Source organism: Neomonachus schauinslandi, chromosome 2, assembly GCF_002201575.2.
Source record: "Neomonachus schauinslandi chromosome 2, ASM220157v2, whole genome shotgun sequence".
Classification (NCBI taxonomy): Eukaryota; Metazoa; Chordata; class Mammalia; order Carnivora; family Phocidae; genus Neomonachus; species Neomonachus schauinslandi.
The window spans coordinates 147,537,161-147,560,478 of NC_058404.1; the positions used below are offsets into that span (position 1 = coordinate 147,537,161).

The 23,318-nt window shown below is 38.7% G+C and overlaps 1 protein-coding gene across 1 annotated transcript; it reads right to left on the reverse strand.

Moving 5' to 3' along the window:
- Positions 1-6,567: 6,567 nt before the first annotated feature.
- On the reverse strand, positions 6,568-18,484 carry AMBN (ameloblastin). Its single transcript, XM_021702450.1, has 11 exons — positions 18,470-18,484; positions 17,236-17,304; positions 14,651-14,701; positions 13,325-13,372; positions 12,731-12,841; positions 11,113-11,349; positions 10,194-10,232; positions 9,870-9,929; positions 9,733-9,777; positions 9,284-9,328; positions 6,568-7,104 (listed from the first exon to the last, which is right to left on the reverse strand). The coding sequence occupies exons 1-11, from the start codon at positions 18,482-18,484 to the stop codon at positions 6,568-6,570; spliced, it is 1,257 nt and encodes a 418-aa protein (XP_021558125.1).
- Positions 18,485-23,318: the final 4,834 nt, after the last annotated feature.

A 23,318-nucleotide genomic window follows, 5' to 3' on the forward strand; every position in this document is an offset into this window, starting at 1 on the left:
TCAGATGACAGATGGAATCTTAGTCCATGTCCATCTGACAGTGGATCCAATGGATTTAGCTTGTAATTATTTTTCCAGTCCCAGAATGTATAGTGAGAATAGATGTATTTAATAACTGGCAGAACCTACATAGACTCCTACATATGGAATGAAAACTATCATGGTAGGAAGGAAGGTCCTAGAACTGTACCCCTTCTTGCAATGCCCCCAACAAGATGGTAAGTCCTGGAGGGGAGTTGCAGAGATTAGTGTCACCACTGAAGACCTGAGGGGTACAGGGAAGGTATCTTTCCACATCCCCATTTAACTCACTTGTTTGGCTGTTGCAAAAGGTAGATGGGTCATGGGAAATCATGGTAGATTATTGCAAACTCAGTCAGTGATGATGCCAGTTGTAGCTGGCTGTAGAGATGCCACCTTTATTGGAGCAAATCAGCATAATCCACAGCACCTAGTATTTAGTTATTGATCCAGCAGATGCTTTCTTTCTATTCCAATCAGTATGAAAAATCAGAATCAGTTTGTTTTTAAAAGGCAGGGATAATATCATAAAAGCCATCTACAAAAAGCTCACAGCGAATATCATTCTCAATGGGGAAAAACTGAGAGCTTTTCCCCTAAGGTCAGGAACGTGGCAGGGATGTCCACTCTCACCACTGTTGTTCAACATAGTACTAGAAGTCCTAGCCACAGCAATCAGACACAAAAAGAAGTAAAAGGCATCCGAATTGGCAAAGAAGTCAAACTCTCACTCTTTGCAGATGACATGATACTCTAAGTGGAAAACCCAAAAGACTCCACTCTGAAATTGATAGAACTCATACAGGAATTCAGCAACATGGCGGGATATAAAATCAATGCACAGAAATCAGTTGCATTTCTATACACCAACAATGAGACAGAAGAAAGAGAAATTAAGAAGTTGAGCTCATTTATAATTGCACCAAAAACCATAAGGTACGTAGGAATAAACCTAACCAAAGAGGCGAAGGATCTGTACTCAGAAAACTATAGAACACTCATGAAAGAATTTGAGGAAGACACAAAGAAATGGAAAAATGTTCCATGCTCGTGAATTGGAAGAACAAATATTGTTAAAATGTCTATGCTACCTAGAGCAACCTATACATTCAACACAATCCCTCAAAATACCATTAACTTTTTTCACAGAGCTGGAGCAAATAATCCTAAAATTTGGATGGAACTAGAAAAGACCCTGAATAGCCAAAGGAATGTTGAAAAAGAAAACCAAAGCTGGTGGCATCACAATTCCAGACTTCAAGCTCTATTACAAAGCTGTAATCATCAAGACAGTATGGTGCTGGCACAAAAACAGACACATAGATCAATGGAACAGAAGAGAGAACCCAGAAATGGACCCTCAACTCTATGGTCAATTAATCTTCAACAAAGCAAGAAAGAATATCCAGTGGAAAAAAGACAGTCTCTTCAACAAATGGTGTTGGGAAAATTGGACAGCCACATGCAGAAGAATGAAATTGGACCATTTCCTTACACCATACACAAAAATAAACTCAAAATGGATGAAAGAGCTAAATGTGAGACAGGAATCCATTAAAATCCTAGAGGAGAACACAGGCAGCAACCTCTTTGACCTGGTCTGCAGCAACTTCTTGCTAGACATGTCCCAAAGGCAAGGGAAACAAAGCAAAGATGAACTATTGGGACTTCATCAAGATAAAAAGCTTTTGCAAAGCAAAGGGAGCAGTTAACAAAACCAAAAGAGAACAGACAGAATGCGAGAAGATATTTGCAAATGTCTTATCAGATAAAGGGATGATTTCCAAGATCTATAAAGAACTTCTCAAACTCAACAGCCAAAGAACAAAGAATCCAATCAAGAAATGGGCAGAAGGCATGAACAGACATTTCTCCAAAGAAGACATACAAATGGCCGACAGACACATGAAAAAATGCTCAACATCACTCGGCATCAGGGAAATACAAATCAAAACCACAATGAGATACCACCTCACACCAGTCAGAATGGCTAAAATTAACAAATCAGGAAGTGACAGATGTTGGCAAGGATGTGGAGAAGGGGAACCCTCCTACACTGTTGGTGGGAATGCAAGCTGATGCAGCCACTCTGGAAGACAGTGTGGAGGTTCCTCAAAAAGTTGAAAATTGAACTATCCTACAACTCAGCAATTGCACTACTACATATTTACCCCAAAGATACAAATGTAGTGATCTGAAGGGGCACCTGCACCCCAATGTTTATAGCAGCAATGTCCACCATAGCCAAACTATGGAAAGAGCCCAGATGTCCATCGACAGATGAATGGATAAAGAAGATGTGGTATATATACAATGGAATACTACTCAGCCATCAAAAAAAGAAATCTTGACATTTTCAATGATGTGGATGGAACTAGAGGGTATTATGTTAAGTGAAATAGGTCAATCAGAGAAAGACAATTACCATACGATCTCACTTATATGTGGAATTTAAGAGACAAAACAGAAATCAGAGAGGGAGACAAACCATAAGAGACTCTCAATCATAGGAAACAAACTGAGGGTTGCTGGGGGGGGGAATGAGGTATCTGGGTGAGGGACATTAAGGAGGGCTTGTGATGTAATGAACACTGGGTATTATATAAGATTGATGAATCACTGAACTCTACCTCTGAAACTAATAATAAACTATATGTTAATTGAATTTAAATTAAAAATTATTTACAAAGCAAAAAAAAAGGCAGGGACGATACAAATTTTTACTGTCTTGCCTCAGGACTGTGTCACTTTTCTTACAGTCTGTCATAATATAGTCCTAAGGGTGCTGGATCATCTTCATATCCCATAGGAACCATGCCAGTCCCTTACATTGAAGGCACGGTTCATCAGGTTTTGGTTAGCATAAGTTGCAAGCCAGAAGGTGGAAGACAAATACGACACAACTTCACAGGGATGCTGACATTTCTAGAGGTCTGGTGGTCTGGAACATGTCAGGAGAGCTAAAGTGATCAAGGCAAGCTGCGGCTGCTTCTACAACCTGCAAGAAGAGAAAAGCACAATGCTTGTTGGTCTTCTTTGTGTTTTGAAGATTACACATATCACTGCATCCCTTGAAAGGCTGCCAGTTTTGAGCGGAACTTAGGGCAAGAAAGGGGTTCATCCTGTGGCCTAAGCTTCCTTGTCACTGGGGCATTGTGACTCAGGACCCAAATGGATCGGAACTATCGGTGGCTGTAGGGAATTCTCTGCCCTGGCAGGAGAATAACAGCACAGAACTTTGGGGTTTTTGTTGTGAAAAGAAGTTCTTGCCTTGCTACTGGACCCTGATAGAGACAGTGTGCCTGATTATGGTATGTCAAGTGATTATGCTGAGTTGCCTATCTTGAACTGGGTGATATATGCTCCACTGAAACCATAAAACTGAATATAAGCAGCAGCATTCCACTGTAAGTGGAGATGATGTATACGACACCAGGTTTCAGCAGGCCTGGAGAACTCAGGTAAATTGCACAAGCAAGCGGATCAGACTTCCATGTACTTCCCCTTTATAACTTTGATGTCTTTCCCTCAATGCTTCATGGGGAGTTCCATAGGACAAAAAAACCAAAACCAAAATAAAAACCGAAAAACAGATGTCCAGCTTTGCCCTAGGTAGTACTTGTTTATACCTGTTGTCAACATTCATTTATCATTCATGACACCACTTTTCTTTTTTTCTTTTCTTTTTTTAGAGATTTTATATATTTACTTGACAGAGAGAGAGATAGAGAGAGCACAAGCAGGGGGAGTGGCAGGCAAAGGGAGAGGGAGAAGCAGGCTCCCTGCTGAGCAGGGAGCCAGATGTGGGGCTTGATCCCAGGACCCTGAGGTCATGACCCAAGCTGAAGGCAGATGCCCAATGACTGAGCCAGGTGCCCCATGACACCACTTTTCATTGTCAAAAGTATCCCAGTTTGGAGAATCATTTTCATGGGCACCCCATCGACGATCAGTTAATGGAGAGGAAAGAATGTGTCCCTGGTTCATGGATTTCTGTATGAGATTCTAGCATCAGCTGGAGATGCACAGTCAGGACGCCACAATCCTGCTCAGTGGGCAGGACGTTGAAAGGTATGTCTGGTTATCTATTTTGTTTGGAAGGAGAGATGGCCTGAGATACAGATTTATACGACTCAGCGTCAGTATCAGATTGGTCAGCTGGTTAGGGACTTAAAAAGAATAAAATTGGAAAATTGGTAATAAGGAGGTCTAGAAGGCAGCCTATCTGCATAGGCCCCCCAGGATAGGATGTACTATGAAGATATTTGTTTCTCACATACATGCCTGACAGAGGGGAGGCATGGTGGAGGAATTCTCAATAATTAAGATGGCTTTTCTATGGGTGACATTTAGTGTCTTTCCCTGGCCACCTTGGTGTTTGCTCACTGGACCTGTGTTTGAGGTAGACATGGTGGCAGGGAGAGAGGTCATTCAAGGGCTCAATAATACAGTATCCCCCTTGTCAACGTTGATCTACCTATTAACGCTGTTCAGTGCCCAGCCTGCCAATAGGGAGGCCACCTTTGAGCCCTTGCTATAACATTCACCAGGAAAACCAGCATGTGTGATCTCACAAATGCACACTTTCAACTGTAAAGGAGAAGCCAAAAGGCAGTGTGTGGAGTGTAAATGGAAATGCATAATTCATCAGATAATGAGAACAATTCCACTCTTTTCTCATTCATGCTGTTTTGCTGGGTTCTCTTGATGAAAAGGATCAGTAGGAAAAGGAGGAAACTGCTGGGTCTCAGCAATTTTCTCCGAGAACTTTATGTCCTATAGTTCTCACAACAACCTTGGGAGGTGGGTTGGGTCGTAACTCCGTTATAGAAATGAAAACACAGGATCAGGGAGATTAAGTCTCACTTCCAAAGACTCATAGATGATGGTTGAACCCAGATCTGTCTGTATGTCTTTTACCATACTGCTTGGTAAGAGACCGTCTGGCTTGCTAAGATGGCTCTCAGTGGGCACTGCTGGCTCACGTGGAGCTCATTTCTCTACCATCCCACCTCTGCCAGAGCCACTACAAGATACACACTGAATTGTAATCTCCTGCAGGTCTCCTTAGGCTCCGGCCACAGAGTGGGGGTGAGCAGAGCTCTGCCTGAAAAAGGGGAGACAACAGGGGGTGGCTTCATGCTCCTGCTAAGACTCCTGAAGTACCCAAGTTCTGGAGGCATCAGAGCTCCTTTCCTGGGCTGCATCCCCAGAATCTCCATAGGAGATGGAGGGGGGTCTGAGTTGCATAGAGTCTAAGAGCTGGCCAGGCAAGTGGGGAGGAGGTGGGCAGAATGGGGCAGGAGGCTACTTTCCACAGGCGACGAGATCTGGTCTCAGAGCCTCTTCATTTAGGCGCATAGTCCTGACTGACACATACCTAGCATTGGGGACAAGTAACGATCATTTTCTGGTTCCCTTTTTACCCAGTGTAGTTCACAGGAATGAGCTAATTCTCACATGACACACACATGACTGTTCTTGGGTTTCTTCCGCCTGGAGGCCTTGCTCTGAGAAGGCTTTCAATACTGTTCTGAGAAAACTCATCTGATCCCTCCCAGACCCTCCAATGCCCCTTAGGCTGGGTGAGGTGCCTCTTCTCTGTGGCTTCAGGGGCACCCTGGGCTCAGCATTTTCACAGGACTTTTCACACGCGTTGTGGGTTTGGGAGTATCTACTTTGCAGTGTTGTGGTGAGATAATATAGGTAAAGTACTTGAGTTGGCCCAGAGTGGCTGTTTTTATAAAACAACAAATTGTGGCTGTGTGTCTACTTGTCAAACATCCCCATTGTAAGCCCTGAGGGAAGTGACTTGTCCCTGTTGCCTCGCCAGTGCCCAGGACATTGGTTGATGCTCAATAAAACTTCAAGGAAAGAATGAACAAATTAAGTAAAATGGGTTAGAGAGTAGCAAGGGTAGGGAATGAGTATGCCTTTCTTAACCATTTGAATGTATGTAAATAATGAACATATAATTCCTGGTATTTTCAATGAGAAAAATTCTTTATTTAAAATAGGCTAAGTGTTTTTACTAGATTAAATAAAATACTCTACAAATGAGAATTTTAAATCCAATATACCAAAGCCAGTAATACCAGTCAGGGATTGCTCACCAATCCCTGCTTAATAATGTTTGATTGATATATCTTATAATTCTAAGAATATGTGCCTTTGCTTAGAGAAACATTTCCAAAGCAATGTCACATTTCCTGGATATAACAGTGTCATGCTAATTAGAGAAATTCTATAATGCCTAAGACAGCTGAGAAATAGTGATTTTCCAATGCAGAGACCCTTAGACTTGCTCTGATGTCATTGATAGTATTTCAAAATCACAGAGACGGTCGACACATTTTATTTCAATACGAGAGTGAAACCAAAAAGGGGACCTACACTATTTCTAGCCACTTGTATTTATTAATATATGCTTAGCATTTTCAATGCCTTTGCTGCAGAAGGGTAGTAAGTGTGTTAGCAAAAAGGTATACTATGGGGACAAAGCCGGGAGCTTGTGCATACAGAAGGTAGCTGATAATCGCCAGGCTCTCAGGGCTCTTGGAAATGCCACACATCGTGCATAATCTGGGGCTGCTGAGCCTTGTTTTCTGGCATCAATGTTTGCTGAGTGTCTGGAATCGCTGTAGTATCCGTGGGTGTTTCTTCCAGGGGTGTGGTCACATCAGCACCGTAGGTCTCATAAATATCAGCTAATCCAGGGGTCATCAGTGGGTCAGTGTCTGCTGGGGTGACCCTGGGGGGTCCCCCGCTCTGCCCTGCTGGGCCTCTTGCCAGGCTGGGGTCGTTGCCCTTTGGATGAGCAAGAAGTCCTCCCAGGGCACCAGGTGATACCTCTGTAAGGAGAGCTGGGTTTTCCGGATCGGCTGGGTCAATAGCAGGCATAGGCGAGCCTTGTGCACCTCCTTCCCCCTTCTCAGGGCCTTTGGTTCCAGCGACTGGGGAGTCAAATTCCAGAGTGAAGTCCCCGCCCATGGCTGGACTGGGGGGCATCCCTCCAAGGTTAGGTCTCATGCCTCCAAATCCTGGGAACATGGCTCCATAGGCCATGGGGCCTCCTCTGCCTCCCTGGAAAAAAACCATTGACCAAAGATACCATTGTCACATATGATTACGTATACCATGCAGTCATACCTGGGCAGATTCACCAAGGAACCATAAAAAGCTGATAGGGAACAAGGAGTTGGCTGACAGCTTTGTGTAAGCACATTTCTCACTAAACCGGCTTTGACATAGAAAGGAGAGGATTCTGCACTTTTCTGGTTACTCACTTCTGTGAAAGACAGATGAAGACCCTTTGCCATGTCTGGATGAAAGCATGGGAATGGGAGAGGTGGGGAAGCAGGGCGGGAGCAAGGCTACAGGCAAAAGGTACTTTGAATTTAATTTGAAGAAAACGATAAGCAGTCAAAATAGGCAATGCCATCATAAAACAAACAAACAAACAACAATGGATCCATTGCTGAGTTTGTTGAGGGATGTTTTAGAGAACTAGGTCAACATTTCTCAAATGAATGAAGACCCACATAAGATTTTCTTTTTTCTTTCTTTCTTCCTTCCTTTCATCCTTTCTTCCTTTTTCTTTCTTTCTTTCTTTCTTTCTTTCTTTCTTTCTTTCTTTCTTTCTTTCTTTCTTTCTTTCTTTCTTTCTTTCTTTTTTTCTTTCTTTTTGTTCTTTCTTCTCTCTCTCTCTTTCTTTTAGAATATGTGTAAGAAAAAGAAGCTTGATTTCTCTGGAGGAATGGAAATATTTTCTTCCTGTGGACAGTTAGAATTGTAGAACTGACCATGTTTCCTTTTTCTGCCTTTGCTGTCAAAAATGTCCAACCCAGCATCTTGGGCTCTTGACAGCGATTGTGCAGAGTTTTGTAACGTGCATATTTGTAATCTCATTTAATTAATCTCTTACAATTTTGACTCATTTTAAATTCTATCTTCAATTTTTTAGTTACACTTATTGTGGGTTTTTCATAGGCTGCAGCAAAATCTTTTGAGCATGAGACAGAGTATAAATTAATTAAAATTATAAGATGATAATTAACACTTGCTTGAATTTTCAGCCAGTTGTGTTGGTGGTATGTGGATCCAGTATTCTTTTCTCCTACCTTCCCTTGGCTCTCCACTCTCTGAATCTCCCCTTCTCACATCATCTCCTTGAGGGATGGCACTTGAGCCCCTAGGCTGAGCTAACTGCCTCTCCCCCTTCCCTCTCTCATAGCTCTGTTACCCTTTATCACATCATTTTGACACTATCTATCCTTGTATCTATCTTTTCCATTGATGAGACAGTAAACTCCTTGAAAACAGAAAGCTTATCTAATTTATTTTGCCTCTGTAGTGTCTTTCTATGCATCTAGTTCACAGAAGGCACTCAAGAACGTTGGGATGTGAGTTTTCTGTCAGTGATTGCATGTATATGTTTTTATTAATTTGAAGGATCTGTAGTTGATAATGATTTAATTTAGTACGGTGTTTGTTTTCTTTTGTTTTGTGCTCTAACAGATGTGACAGGTAGAAATTGCTGAGGGAAAATATAAAATTGTGCATGTCTATTGGTCTCAAAATTTAAAGTTGTCATAGCATGGATAATAGAAAAAGAATATGCTTAAATGAACTCATTCATGTACTTTGAATTTTATACTAATCACATTTGAAACTTGGGTAGTTTTCTTTTCTTTTCTTTTCTTTTTTTTTTACCTGAATATAGTTGACACCCAATGTCCCACTGGTTTCATGTATACAACACTGTAAAGTATTGTATGGTGAGAGATGGTGGCTGCACTTGTGGTGAACACATAATATATAGACTTGTTCATTTTCTCTTTCTTTTTGATCTCTCAATTTTGAGATCTAAATTACTTGCAACACTGTTGAATTTGTTGTTTTGAGGGGTTAATAGTCCAAGAAGTGGGAATTCTGTACAAATCAGGTGTATCCTTTTTGGTTTGAAGCATATGCTATTCAATGATGATGGCTTTTCAAGAGAGGTTTCTCCCCTGCTCATATTCAAGAAATGGGGCAAAATCCCATGTTCTAGAAGGGTCATTACTCAGAAAAAGATGACATGGGAAACATGGGGAAATCTTTGCATGTTGCATAAGAATCAGGTTTTGGTTTTGGAGTGGAACCATCTGAGTCCTGTGCTGTATGTTCAGAGACATTCGTGGCCAAAACCTCTTGCAGGAAGTTGTCTGTGACTGCTCTCCCCAGACCACTATTTTAATAAGAGTTTGAAGACATTACTCACCGCCATTTCTTCTGAACTCATGATGCCAAGTCTGGCAGGAGCGTTCTGTTCAAAAAGAAACAGTGCATCTTATTACAGCAGATTCCTATTATCCTATTAGCTACTCAAGACAAAGTTAAAAGTCACTTAGTTTTTCCTGATGACTTAATATTAATGCTGTGCCCAGAAGCAGAGTAAAGTGGAAAGATGAGTCATTATTGAATAAATGTAGCCAATTTGGATAATTGAGATAGAAAATATACCTTTTCTTTAATGCCGCTGTGTGTGCATGTGTGTGTGTGTGTGTGTCCAGAGTTATTCAATAGAGAGTGTGCCTCCTTGCCATTTCAGTTGCTAACTTAGGCATTCAGAGAATATGGACTGTTTTGTGTGAAGCCTAGATTTTATAATTTTAGCTCTTAAGATAACATTTGATTTAAAATGATACTTTTTGTAGGATACAGACTTACCAATTGATTTGCTCCATAGGACATGTAAAATATTCCCGGATAAAGCTAAATATAAATGCAATAATCATTATAAAATGCATTTTCCAAGATAAAATTTTAAGTAAATTGCTGGCAGAGACATATTTTAAAAAGCTTACCGGCGATGGTTTATTTTGTGGCATTGGTCCCTGAGATATCAGACGGGCTATTTGGAACAACTTCAAGTGGTAGAAACCAGAATCAGTAATTCATTTTTGCTATAACTTAGGAAAACCTCCCATTACAGCCATTTCCAAGAGTTATAAGAAATAGCATTTTCAGGTGGATTAGCATAACAAATAAGTACTTAATATTTAAGAAAACAAAGGAAACCATTATACTTTATATTCATGGATAAATGGGGCAATGAAAAATTTTCACTCTTCTTTCTTGAAGTATAGATATTTTTCCCAAGAAAGTATCTTATTGAGATCTGTACTTACCGATGGACCTTGTGTATCAGCAAAATCCATTCCTGGTAGCTGCATCACAGATAAACATGAAAATTACTAAACCATAAAAATAGAAGTGGGCACACTCTTATTTATGACTATGATAAAACAATCTAAAATGAGTTTCCTGATTTTCATTTGCATTTAGTCTTGGGCAGTACACCCAAGAGATAACAACTGCCTTTTACTGGCATGTCTCGAGTGCACGGGCAGGGAGACAGGGCATGTCTACCATGAATTTGCTTTGTTTTGCAGAGTAGAAAGTAATGAGTTTGGGAGTCAGAGCATGCCAGGTTGGTTTGAATCCTGGCTCTGCCACTTAATTATTCGGTAATACCAGGAAAATTTTACAACCTGTCAAAGTCTGTCTTTTTTTTTAAAAAAATGGATGATAATATCTATCTTTATAGGAACATCATCAGGATAATATGGGGGACTGTTAAACGCCTGCCACATACTCATTACATGGTACATTCCTTTCTTCCCACTGCTCTTGTCTCTACATTATTACATGATTGTCTTCTGTCTACCAGACAGAGGAATAATAATCCAAAATACTACGTGCAATGCTGTGGGCTCAATCACTCTTCTCAGTCCTTCCAACACTGAAAAAGATCCTGGGCTTCTCTGGGCTGTCCTATTTCATCTGAAAGCTTTCATCTTTTTGCAACTAAGGAACTAAATTTTATAGGCACGGGATCTTTTAGAATCCATGCCTTGTCTCTGATGGCAAAGGACAGGAATGGATATTTATATTCTACTCCCAGATATGTCAACTTCTTAAAAACATATTTGTATTGTTGTCTATTTTGCCTGAAAGTTCCAATTATTTAAGTGTGCTCTGCAAATCAGTTTTCCTTCACTGAGTTAGTGGGTCATCCTGAGTTGACTTCACAGAGGAAAGAATTACCTCGGCCTTTGGTGGCTTCTCTGATGGTGCCACCTGCTGTTCAAGCATTGGCCCCTCTGCTTGCTGCAAGGGCAGTTGTCCCTGGTAAACTGGAGGCTGGGTTCCTCCCTTCTGGGCGGTGTCCTGGATGTCGGTTATAAGAGCAGACTGGAGGAAAGGTTTCTGTCCTGGCTGTTGAGGCTGCAGGGATGGCTGTGATGGGAGAGGTGGGGGATGCACAGGCAAAGAATATTCATACTGCAGAGAAATTGGAGAGGAGTGTCAGGAAGTGATAGCTCACTGAGCTGTGGTATCTAGAAGTTCTAAAGCAAAAGGGCTTGAGAAACTTTCTACCTGCAAGAGAGTCTAGGGGAGTTGTCTTGAAGCTATGTTTATGTAGGAAGCACCAATTTATGTACAGTCAACCTTATTTGGGGCCATCTGGTGTATCTCCCTTACTTCCTTTGGGACTAGCTGTACTCAAGAATATGGAAAACTATTGGACTTTCTGGTAGAGTTGTCGTTTCCTCCTCCAAGTTCCCATAGGTATGTCTCTTTTACCACTTTCTCACTGGATTACAATGATTTGTTAGATATCTTTGCCCCCAGGCCACTGAGAGACAATAATTTGTCTTACTTGTCTTTTTTGGCCTTGGCCTTCACATGGTTCATAACAAATGCCTGGTACATGATAAATAATATATATATTTTTTTGAGTTAATGAAAGGGGAATGGATCATTAAATAAAATACAAAATTCCTGCAGCATGGAGTCCATTTTGGAAACAATCAAGTGGAGAAACAGTCACTATTAACATAATTTATTGTCCCACGAAATGTGGATTGGTGAGTAATGCTACTTGTCGTAGAAAGGCCTCCTAGAACCAAAGGTTCCTGTTAAAACAACCATGTTTATTTGCTGTTTTTGAAATTAACTGTGGTGAAGGGCTCCCTGTAGTTTTTAAATCATTTGCCAGCTCCTCAAAGTGGCTCTGCTTTGCCTCTTCAACTACCATGCATCTCTGAACTCCTATGGCTTTTATTACTTATACCTCACAGTGTAGCACCTTGGGATATGGTGTCTTGTCTTACCCCCCAATCGGATGTGAAACTTCATGAACCTTGGAGCCATTCTTATATGTTTCCACTTTCACTCTCAATCTACAACTTGGTTTATGCATCTCTTAGACAGCTAATAAATAATGGTGAACTGATCGATGTATTTATTGATTGCTGTAAGGTTCGTGATATTTTAACCAGGGCTTTGGCATCATTTTAAACATGCCTTTGAATAATTATTTTAGGAATCTTGACTAAAATGAGAATTGTCCAGGGCATCGTCTGCTTCCATCTTGAAGATAGTTTATCTATTGTTATTACTCGTGTTGTTAACGTTAAGTCTCTTATATTTTGCAGGCCATATCTTCCTATGTGAAATAAATATATAAATAGGTCGAAAGTTTGGACCACTTTATTTTAAATTTTCCTAAGTACTAAAAACCATTATAGGTTTTGATTTGTTAATATTTGGATCATTTTTGATCCAAATATCTGTAGCTAGTTTATGACAATTTAGAGAAGACAAGTAGGGGAATATTTTTAAGCTTGAAGTTTCAAACACATTGATACAATTAACCTACCTGTTGAGTTTCATGTTCCCTTGGTCTCATCCACGGGAAAGAAGAATGTGGTGGGAGGAGACCATGCATCCACAAAGAATTAAATGATTTTCCAAAACCAAATCTTGAATACTAAAGACATGCAGGGGAGAAAAAGCATGCTTTTATTTCAGTATTGGCTTAAACTTGGTTTTCATTTTCTACAAAATCCATAGAAAGTGTAGAGATAGCAAAAGTAAGTGTGACATTGGTGAATTTAATATGGGTGGGTAAATACGCTCTTCCAATAGACTTACTTTCTATTCTGAGCCAGACTGCAATATTCCCATAAATTTACTTGAGATTTAGCTTTGTGAGCCCTCATATTTTGGGCTGTTTAATAAAGTTCACAGCACAGAACAGGATTTTTTTGAAAATTCAAGAAAATTCAATATTGTTTTATCTACCATTCCATCCCAAGATCTTTTTGTTTTAGGTTATTTCAATTAGCCATTTTTTCTTCTTAGGATAATGTCTATTCACTAACACATTTTAGGAATTATGATGTTGCTGTTAATATCACTACCACTACCACCATTCATTCTTTCAATAAGAAATATTTGAAACTAAGGTTACCTGAGAAAGCATGTTTAATCCCTGCAAACTTCCCAGCTGTCTCATTGTCTATCAAGAAAAAAAAGTGGGTTAGTATTTGCCACATATATTTCTTTTCTGTATGATACAACTATTTTCTCAACATATGGTATTATTAGCACAAAGTTTGTGGTGGATCAGTTTTAATAAAATAAAGATAGACACAAATCATTATTAAAGAGTGGAAATGTTAAACGTGGTTGTGCCATTGTTGTTGTTATTGCTATTAAATTAGTGAGCTTGCTTTTTTAATCATTAATAAAATAAGAGGGAAAGTATCATTTAAATGGAGGTCACATTGAAACATTGGAAAATAGCTCATTCAATTGAAATAGAAATTTAATTGTGAGAATATTGTTTCATTGACTCTCCCCCCCCCTTAACTTACTTTGCCTTTTATAAATCCAGCCCCTAAACAGGCAAACAAAACAAAACAAACCAAACCAAACCCTGCCTCCTTTCCAAATAAAAAAAGCCTCAAAATAATGAGTATAAAAAATATTGGGGAAAATGGTGATTATCTGGATAGATGGCCAAGAATGCTGCCAATTCAACAAAAAGTCAATTTCAATTTAATGGGAAGAGGTATAGAGTGCTTCGAGTTGATTTTAAGTTAGAAAGTGAGAAAAAAATAACTCAATGAAATTAGCTTCCATTTGAAATAAGCTTCTAGCCCATGCAAGTATTGATTCTCCCAGATTGTCATGATACGAATAAACTTATTTTTCTATTCAGAACTGTCAATATTTTCTATTGATATGGCCAAATATTTCTATTATGCTAAGATTTTCTAAGCAGTATTATTAGTTACGAGAACTGCAGGAAGACAGACACAAGATATGAACCAGGTACCATGGAACAAGGCTAATGTAATTTACAGGAGTTCTTATAAACAACTACATTTGTAAGGCAAATTTTCTTCATGGGAACATTTTCATATAAGATACTATGAGGTGATGGAATTAAATATAAACCATTTGTGGTTTCAGAACAATGTGTTTTAATTAATGTAGTAATTATATTAATATAGTAATTATATTATGTAGATATAATATATATTAGGTATTAAATATTAGTATTGATCTCTGATTCACACACAGATGACATTCTAAAGACTAAAATACCTGAAAGTTTAAAATTGCAGTAAAATGGTAAGATGAGGCTCTAATAAATGTCCTATACTTCTCTGAAGCTTCTCTAGACAGCCTCTGACTTCCGGCTAGGAAAACAGAGCCAGCCCATGGTGTTTCTCTCTTACTAGGACCATACAATGTAAAGCTTATATGTGAATACTCTGACAGTACATACCTCCAGGCTCAAACTAGCCATGCCCGGTGTCCCAGGTTGCTGAGGAAACACCTAGATGGGAATAATAATAATTTTGAGATCTCTGGTGAGAACCCTCCTTAAATGCACGCTGGAAATAGAAAGCTAACCCAGTGCATAAAGTCCAGCTGTGAGGGCTTTTGACTTGAGCTTTTAAGCAGAAGAAAGAAGAATTTAAGTCAATTGGGGAATTCACATCATATTTAATAATTTTGCTTACACATGAACCATCTGCCCTTTGTCTGTATCTTAATACAGCAAAATTTGATTTAGTTGGAGGTTACATTGAAAACAAATAAGAAGTAAAATAAAGCTGCAAAATAGAATACCAAGAGTACTTTGTAGTCTAAAAAATTACCCCATAGAAGCAAAAGGGACAAACTTAAGCTCAATTTTCTTGTGCTTTTAGTATATGTGCTGCCTAAGCGAGCACAATTTTCTTGTGCTTTTGGCAAACCTACATGCTTCTGGCTAATGGAATGTGGCATGGGATCATGGCATTCAGCAAAACCAAATACAAAACCTAACTTGCCACCCATTCAAGGGGCTTCAACAAATCCTCTGTCATCTTTTGTGAAAGATTATTTTATGTATAAACCTATTGATCTGTGTTTATATTTTTTGGATCATATTCAAGATATAATTTTTTTAAACTAAAAATATTCTAGCATCAAGTATCATTATACTTAATGTGTTCATTTAAAAATTGTTAAAAATACAGTTATACTTACACACTTTTTAAAGTGTGAGATATTTTTCTTTATAAAGCAATCTTTATACCAGTAGAAAGCCATGGAGAATGGAAGAGTAAGAATTAGAGTACATTTTGAGGGTCTCTGGTTCTTTGGCAATCCTTATTATTGATAGTCACAGATTCTTAATGCCTTCCTTCCTTCATTTATACCACAAATATTGACGGAGTGTCCACTAAATATATTGGGATTATTTATTTTTTATGAGTGAGAAGTTCAGGGATAGTTTCCTGAGTATGTTATCTACCCTCCACCTTCTGCTTTTTTATACAGGTAAAATCTCACCCTCTGAATCATGGAGCAAATTTCTCCAAATAATTCAGTTTTAGCAATGGATAGCGGGGAAGGAATTATAAATGTGTAACAAATACTCCAAGCAGAGAAAAAGATTTGTTGTGCAGACAGTAAGAGTGATGTGTGTGTGTGTGGGGGGGAGGGTATGAGCAGGTTGTTCAGCATTTGAGGGGACTGTGAGAGTAAAGCCTTCCTTCCTCCCATTGGCTGGTACACAAATAGGGTATCTTGGACAGATTCAGCTACAGGACAAAGTCTACTTTGCTTTCCGTTTGCTCCAAGTCATGATTTAAACAATATTTACATGAATGTAAATGGACAGAGGATACATTTCCAGCAAGGAAGTAAAAGGAGAAGAATATCTAATTTGATAGGCAGTCAGTTGGCAATCCTAAGCAATTGTGTCCCTTGGGGTGGACCTGATTGACACAGGCGTGGACCAGCATAGGTTCCAAGAATGTCAAAGTATTAGACAGTTAGTGGATGGCTGAGGCTGACCCCAATGTCAGTATCATACAAAAGTAAGCTAGGGTGGCATCTTCAATTTTTCTTTCACTTAAAGTTCATGTTGGGTAATGGAATAGAGCTCTTTTTATTTGTAGAATTGAGATTTTCATCCTTGTAACCAGTTTTATCCCTTTCCTCCCAAACATTTAACTTTAAGAAACCCAAGTAGCTAAACTTTTTTCTCATGGAACTGAAATATTTTAAAGTTCATCTGAGTCCAACTATGAGTTCCTCAAGACAAGAGACCATGTCATATTTACCTTCATGCCTCCAATGCCCAGCACATCGCTGGATACATGGCAGGTGTTCAGTCAATATTTGCCAAATGCATATAGCAGCTGAATAACGTCTTCATGAAAACAGAAACACATACTATTGGCTGGAGTAGTTCAGGACTTAGAGGATTGTATTCATATGAGGTCAGATCAATATGTGATAGAGTGAACCAGGTGTAGGACTATAACATACAATTAGCCCCTTTGCCACTGCATGTTTTGATTTAAGAAACTTTAGCTCTCAGTCACACAGTGTCTCCCCTATAAAACAAATCTGTTGGTTAATTACTAGCTTCAAATGGAACTACTTAGCTCTGTTTTGTGATCATCATAACTTGGCTAATATTCTTTTAAAAGTGAAAAAAATGTACTTCACTTTTGTGGAGAAATTTCTTCTCCATTTCAATTACATAAAGGTAGCAAGTAGTTGATAATAAAATTGTGCCATGGCATTGTGGAGGCTACATAAGTCCTTTATCTTTGAATGAATGGAATAAGACTTCAAAATTGCCTTTGGAAGAGTTTAATATCTCTTTGAATAAAAAAATTATATTATTTGACTTACTGCTTTTGGATGGTAAGACTGATGTCTGGGCAACTATGACCCTGACTCAGTAGGAAGTCTACCACTGGAGTAATTCAAATAAGTCCATGCATGGACTTCAGCCCACGTCCTTCAGTATTGTTCGGTATCCAACAATGTCCCTCTTAGGGCACAATCTAGAAAACTCTGACTTACCGGCACTGCAGAACTCATTTCCAGGAGGCATAAGATCAATATCAGGTCCTTCATTTTGAAAAGTGGGATCTAAAACAGAGTTAGGTTGGAGAATTAAATCAGATGAATTTTTATTTCAGAGTGGTTAAAAGACAATATTTCCAATGAGCCACATCTCTGTTCTTCCAAAACAATCTGTTTCAAAAACAAAAAACACAACTAAATGTTTCTAAACAACTTGTTTGTATTTACTAGTTTTTGGAATGAATTGACAATCAGTTAAAAAAATATCTAAGTACTTTTTTTTAAAATGGAGCTACAACCTAAATGAACATGTAGGAACAACTTCTGTGCTGTGTTCTTTAAATGTTGTATTTCATTTTGTAAAATGAATTATGAATTTGAAAATCCTTTCCACTACGTGAAATTTTGGCCTATTAAATATCATTCACATACTTTCTCTCCAGAGTAAATTTTGAAATGCATTTGAAATATAATACAACCAACAATTATTTTATAGCAAACCTTTATTTGCAGGTATGTTAGAGCATATGATTCTAGGTTTCAGTTACCCAGATAACCATGCCAAAACCTATCTTTTTAAAAATAAGAATGAACTGAATATTTTAATTGCCTTTGATATTAGTGGGAAATATGTCTCAAAACTGAGTTTTCCTCTTTCTTTTTATTTTTCATTTTTTAAGAAGATTTTATTTATTTATTTGAGAGAGAGAGAGAGCAAAAGAGAGAGAGAGTACAAGCAAGGGAGGGGCAAAGGAAGAAGCAGGCTCCGGATGAGCAGGGACCCTGACGCAAGGCTTGATCCCAGGACCCTGGCTCATGACCTGAGCCAAAGGCAGATGCTTAACAACTGAGCCATACAGGTGCCCTGAATTTTCCTCTTTCTAAAATGAATGATCTCTTCAAGTTTATTCTGTAAGTTGAAAAGCCTCTCTACTCTTACACGAACAGAGATCTGACTAGCCAAGGGATTGCTCATTCTTTTATACCTTTCTAAATTATGCAGTCACTAATAATAACAAATAATAATAATAAAAAGAAGTCTATAGATTAGCTTTGTTTTCATTAGCTGGTAGGGTATTAGACATGTCTTCTCTGGAACATACTAATGGTTTACAATAAACTATTATTCATCTTCTGGTGACAAATAAATATTCTCTTTATAAAAGCTACCTGGAGATAGAAAAAAAGAACGTATAGGAATCACATGGAAATCATAAAAATCACATTTTACCTTGAATGCTGACATGCACTGTGTTCTCAGGGCCTGGTGATGCCAACCAAGACAGTTCTAAGAAAAGAAGATTAATTTTTTTTCTGGACTGTGCCTAGGACTCGCTCTGTATCTCTCATTCAGGGAAGACCAGAAACCTTTATTTAAAGTGCCAATCCACCAATCAAAGTGAAGCAAAACGGGGAAAAAACCAAACTCTGCTCCTGTAATTAGCCCACACCCTTTTATTGCATGCAAGGACATTGGCCCTGTAGAGGCTCATTATTTTTAATTGTAAACCAACCCTTGTATTTATTCAGAGAACTCAATTGCAGGGAAGACAGTAAAGGAATAATGGACATAAGTTCTGAAGACAATCATTTTGGTGGGCTGAAGGAAATATATATAAAATAGGTGTAAAATTAGCCATTATCTGTTTTGTGCAGGTTTTTATCTGCAGATAAAGCTAGTAACCCAGTGCCTGTTCTCAAGATGTTCACCCTCATATTTGTTGTTGTAAAAGTATCTCCCTCCCTTACCTTAACACACACAGTCTAGAAGGATACATAAGATAATGTTCTGAGCTTGGAAAAGAAAATGAATATATTAGATGGATAATGAATATGTTAAATTTTTTCTTCAGATTTTCCTAGATAGTTTTATATCTGAAGTTAATAGACTAGAGTTAGCCAGGCTTTTGTAAGAAATTTTAATTGGACCCTCTGAGAGGATCATTTCAGGTAAACCTTTGGTGCATGTTCTTTGCAGAGAGAGGGGTATAAATCAAAACATTCTCCATGAACCAATCAAGTCATTGGGCACTAGTCTCATCTCACTTGTCAGACAGATCCACTTTCACACATTTAGTACCAAGCCAGGATAGTCATATTTGTGTCACTTAAAAGGCTAACATCAACATGGATGGGTTTTTCTCCATGAAAAGGTAAGAATGTCTTGGATGTGGATTGAACTTTAACTGCTTTTGTTATTTCTCTGCCCCACCTGATCTTCCCAAGGCTGTGATTTTAGATGTGGTAGGAATAAGAATTTAAGATTAGTTTCCTAAGAAGGGATGAGTCAGTACACTCTTTAGGGAAGTAGGGATGTTGCCAATTACAGGGAACACCGAGGAAGCTGGTATTTTAGGAGAAAGATGTCTTCATACCTAAGTGTAAGCCTAACATCTTCAAATAATGTTATCCAAGAAATTGTTTCTGAAAAACTACATTTCCTATTGATAACAGAATTATTTTTAGGATGCAAAGAAATAAGGAATGTGAATATGTTTTGTAAACAGCAAAATGTTATTGAAATAAAAAGTATTATTTTTGACCCCACCCTCCCCATTTCTTTTTATTCCAGTTCTGGTGCTTAATCAAGTCCTTTAATCTCTTTGAGTCCTAGTTTCTTCCTCTGTAATATAAAGATGATCATCTACTACCATAGGTTTGTTTTGAAGATTTGGTGAGGTGATAAAGATATAGTAGTTGCCATACAGTGGGTGCTCAGTAAATGGGTGATTGTCCTTTGCATGGGAGAAGCTTCATAAAACATGGGACCACAAAGATACGTGTGTGTATGTGTGTGTGTGTGTGTGTGTGTTTGTTAAAGGAGAAGGATCAGTGGCAGTTAGGTCTTTGAGTTCCAAGGAGAGTAGAGAAGGGACCTGATGGAAGGCATTTCCTCTGCATAGAAGTCAGTGCTGAATCCATGGGATTAAGTTTCCTGGTTTTCGGTTAACCAGGGAAATGGGATGGGTGTGTATGTGTCTTTTTCAGTTTATGAGCATGATCATTACATGCTAATAATGATGTGTGGGTAGAATTCATATATTCTGCCTCTCTCTTAAGCCAAGTATCTGATATATTATAAATGATGTTGCTTTTACCTTTTAAAAATGACTGGCACACTCAGTCCTGGATTATTGTCTTCCAGATATTACCTGTTAGTTTCTTTCTCCTTCAATTTCCTGTATACCCAGTTTATCTTCCTAAAATATTGGTTTCAGCATTTCACAGCTCCACTCAAAAACTTTTTAAAGATCCCTAAAGCTATAATGTAAAGTTTGCCCTCTGTAACTAGACAGTCAAATTAACATTTCAATTCACTTTTCCAATCTTATCTCCTGTTTTACTTGAGACTGTATATTGGTATAGTAATCATGATTATTGTAATCAGTTGAAGTTGGTTTCATTTTGCATCTAGTAAACAGTTTTTTATTTTTGATTTATGTTACTAGGAGAGTTAGCAATATAATATATCCTAATACATCCTATGAAAAAATATTTTTTAAAGATTTTATTTACTTATTTGAGAGAGAGAGAATGAGAGAGCACACGAGAGGGGGGAGGGTCAGAGGGAGAAGCAGGCTCCCCGCTGAGCAGGGAGCCTGATGTGGGACTCGATCCCGGGACTCCAGGATCATGACCTGAGCCGAAGGCAGTCGCTTAACCAACTGAGCCACCCAGGCGCCCCTTAAGAAAAATATTTTAATTACAAAGAAATATGGAAATTATTATCCATATATGAATGAGTGACAGTGATTCTAGACATTAAGGAAAGTACTGTAGTTGACGGAAGCTATGTTATGCTGATCAAGACCATACCTTTATAAAGAAAAAGGGGAACACCAATTAAAAAAATGCTGTGTCCAAGCCACATGCAGAAGAATGAAACTGGACTATTTTCTTACACCACACACAAAAATAGACTCAAAATGGATGAAAGACCTAAATGTGAGTCAGGAGTCCATAAAAATCCTACAGGAGAACACAGGCAGCAACCTCTTCGACCTCAGCCACAGCAACTTCTTCCTAGAAACATCACCAAAGGCAAGGGAAGCAAGGGCAAAAATGAACTATTGGGACTTCATCAAGATAAAAAGCTTTTGCACAGCAAAAGAAACAGTCCACAAAACCAAAAGACAACCGACAGAATGGGAGAAGATATTTGCAAATGACATATCAGATAAAGGGCTAGTATCCAAAATCTATAAAGAACTTCTCAAACTCAACAGCCAAAGAACAAAGAATCCAATCAAGATATGGGCAGAAGACATGAACAGACATTTCTGCAAAGAAGACATCCAAATGGCCAACAGACACATGAAAAAGTGCTCCACATTGCTCAGCATCAGGGAAATCCAAATCAAAACCTCAATGAGATACCACCTCACACCAGTCAGAATGGCTAAAATTGACAAGTCAGGAAACGACAGATGTTGGCGAGGATGCGGAGAAAGGGGAACTCTCCTACACTGTTGGTGGGAATGCAAGCTGGTACAGCCACTCCGGAAAACAGTATGGAGGTTCCTCAAAAAGTTGAAAATAGAGCTACCGTATGACCCAGCAATTGCACTACTGGGTATTTACCCCAAAGATACAAATGTAGTGATCAATCCGAAGGGGTACGTGTACCCCAATGTTTATAGCAGCAATGTCCACAATAGCCAAACTATGGAAAGAGCCAAGATATCCATTGACAGATGAATGGAAAAAGAAGATGTGGTATATATATACAATGGAATAATATGCAGCCATCAAAAAAGAACAAAATCTTGCCATTTGCGAGGACGTGGTTGGAGCTAGAGGGTATTATGCTGAGGGAAATAAGTCAATCAGAGAAAGACATGTATCATATGATCTCACTGATTTGAGGAATTCTTAATCTCAGGAAACAAACTGAGGGTTGCTGGAGTGGTGGAGGGTGGGAGGGATGGGGTGATAGACATTGGGGAGGGTATGTGCTATGGTGAGTGCTGTGAATTATGTAAGACTGATGAATTATGTAAGAACTGATGTAAGACCTGTACCTCTGAAACAAAAATACACTGTATGTTTAAAAAAGAAGAAGAAGATAGCAGGAAGGGAAAAATGAAGGGGGGGAAATTGGAAGGGGAGATGAACCATGAGAGACTATGGACTCTGAGTAACAAACTGAAGGTTTTAGAGGGGAGGGGGGTAGGGGGATGGGTTAGCCTGGTGATGGGTTTTAGAGAGGGCATGTATTGAATGGAGCACTGGGTGTTATATGCAAACAATGAATCATGGAACATTACATCAAAAACTAATGATGTAATGTAAGGTGATTAACATAATAAAATAAAATTTAAAAAAAGAAAAAAAATGCTGTGTCCAGTATATAGCAAAAATAAGAAAGCTCAGAACAACAGAAGATCTGAGATACATAAGGGGACATGTAGCACAGAAAAAGTTATAGAGAAAAAGCTAGAGAAAGAAGATCTTGTGGAAAATACCAGTCCCTCTCTGACTTCGCCTTGTTTTATTTTTCAATCCCTTCCCCCATGATCCTCTGCTTTGTCTCTTAAATTCCACATATCAGTGAGATCATATGATAATTGTCTTTCTCTGATTGACTTATTTCACTTAGCATAATACCCTCTAGTTCCATCCACATTTTTGCAAATGGCAAGATTCCATTTTTGATGGCTGAGTAGTATTCCAGTGTATATATATACCACATCTTTATCCATCCATCCATCGATGTACATCTGGGCTCTTTCCATAGTTTGGCTATTGTGGACATTGCTGCTATAAACACTGGTGTACAGGTGACCCTTCAGATCACTACCTTTGAATTTTTGGGGTAAATACCCAGTAGTGCAATTGCTGGATTGTATGGTAGCTCTATTTTCAACTTTTTGAGGAACCTCCATACTGTTTTCCAGAGTGGCTGCACCAGCTTGCATTCCCACCAACAGTGTAGGAGAGTTCCCCTTTCTCCACATCCTTGCCAACATCCGTTGTTTCCTGACTTATTAATTTTAGCCATTCTGACTGGTGTGAGGTGGTATTTCATTGTGGTTTTGATTTGTATTTCCCTGATGCCAAGTGATGTTGAGCATTTTTTC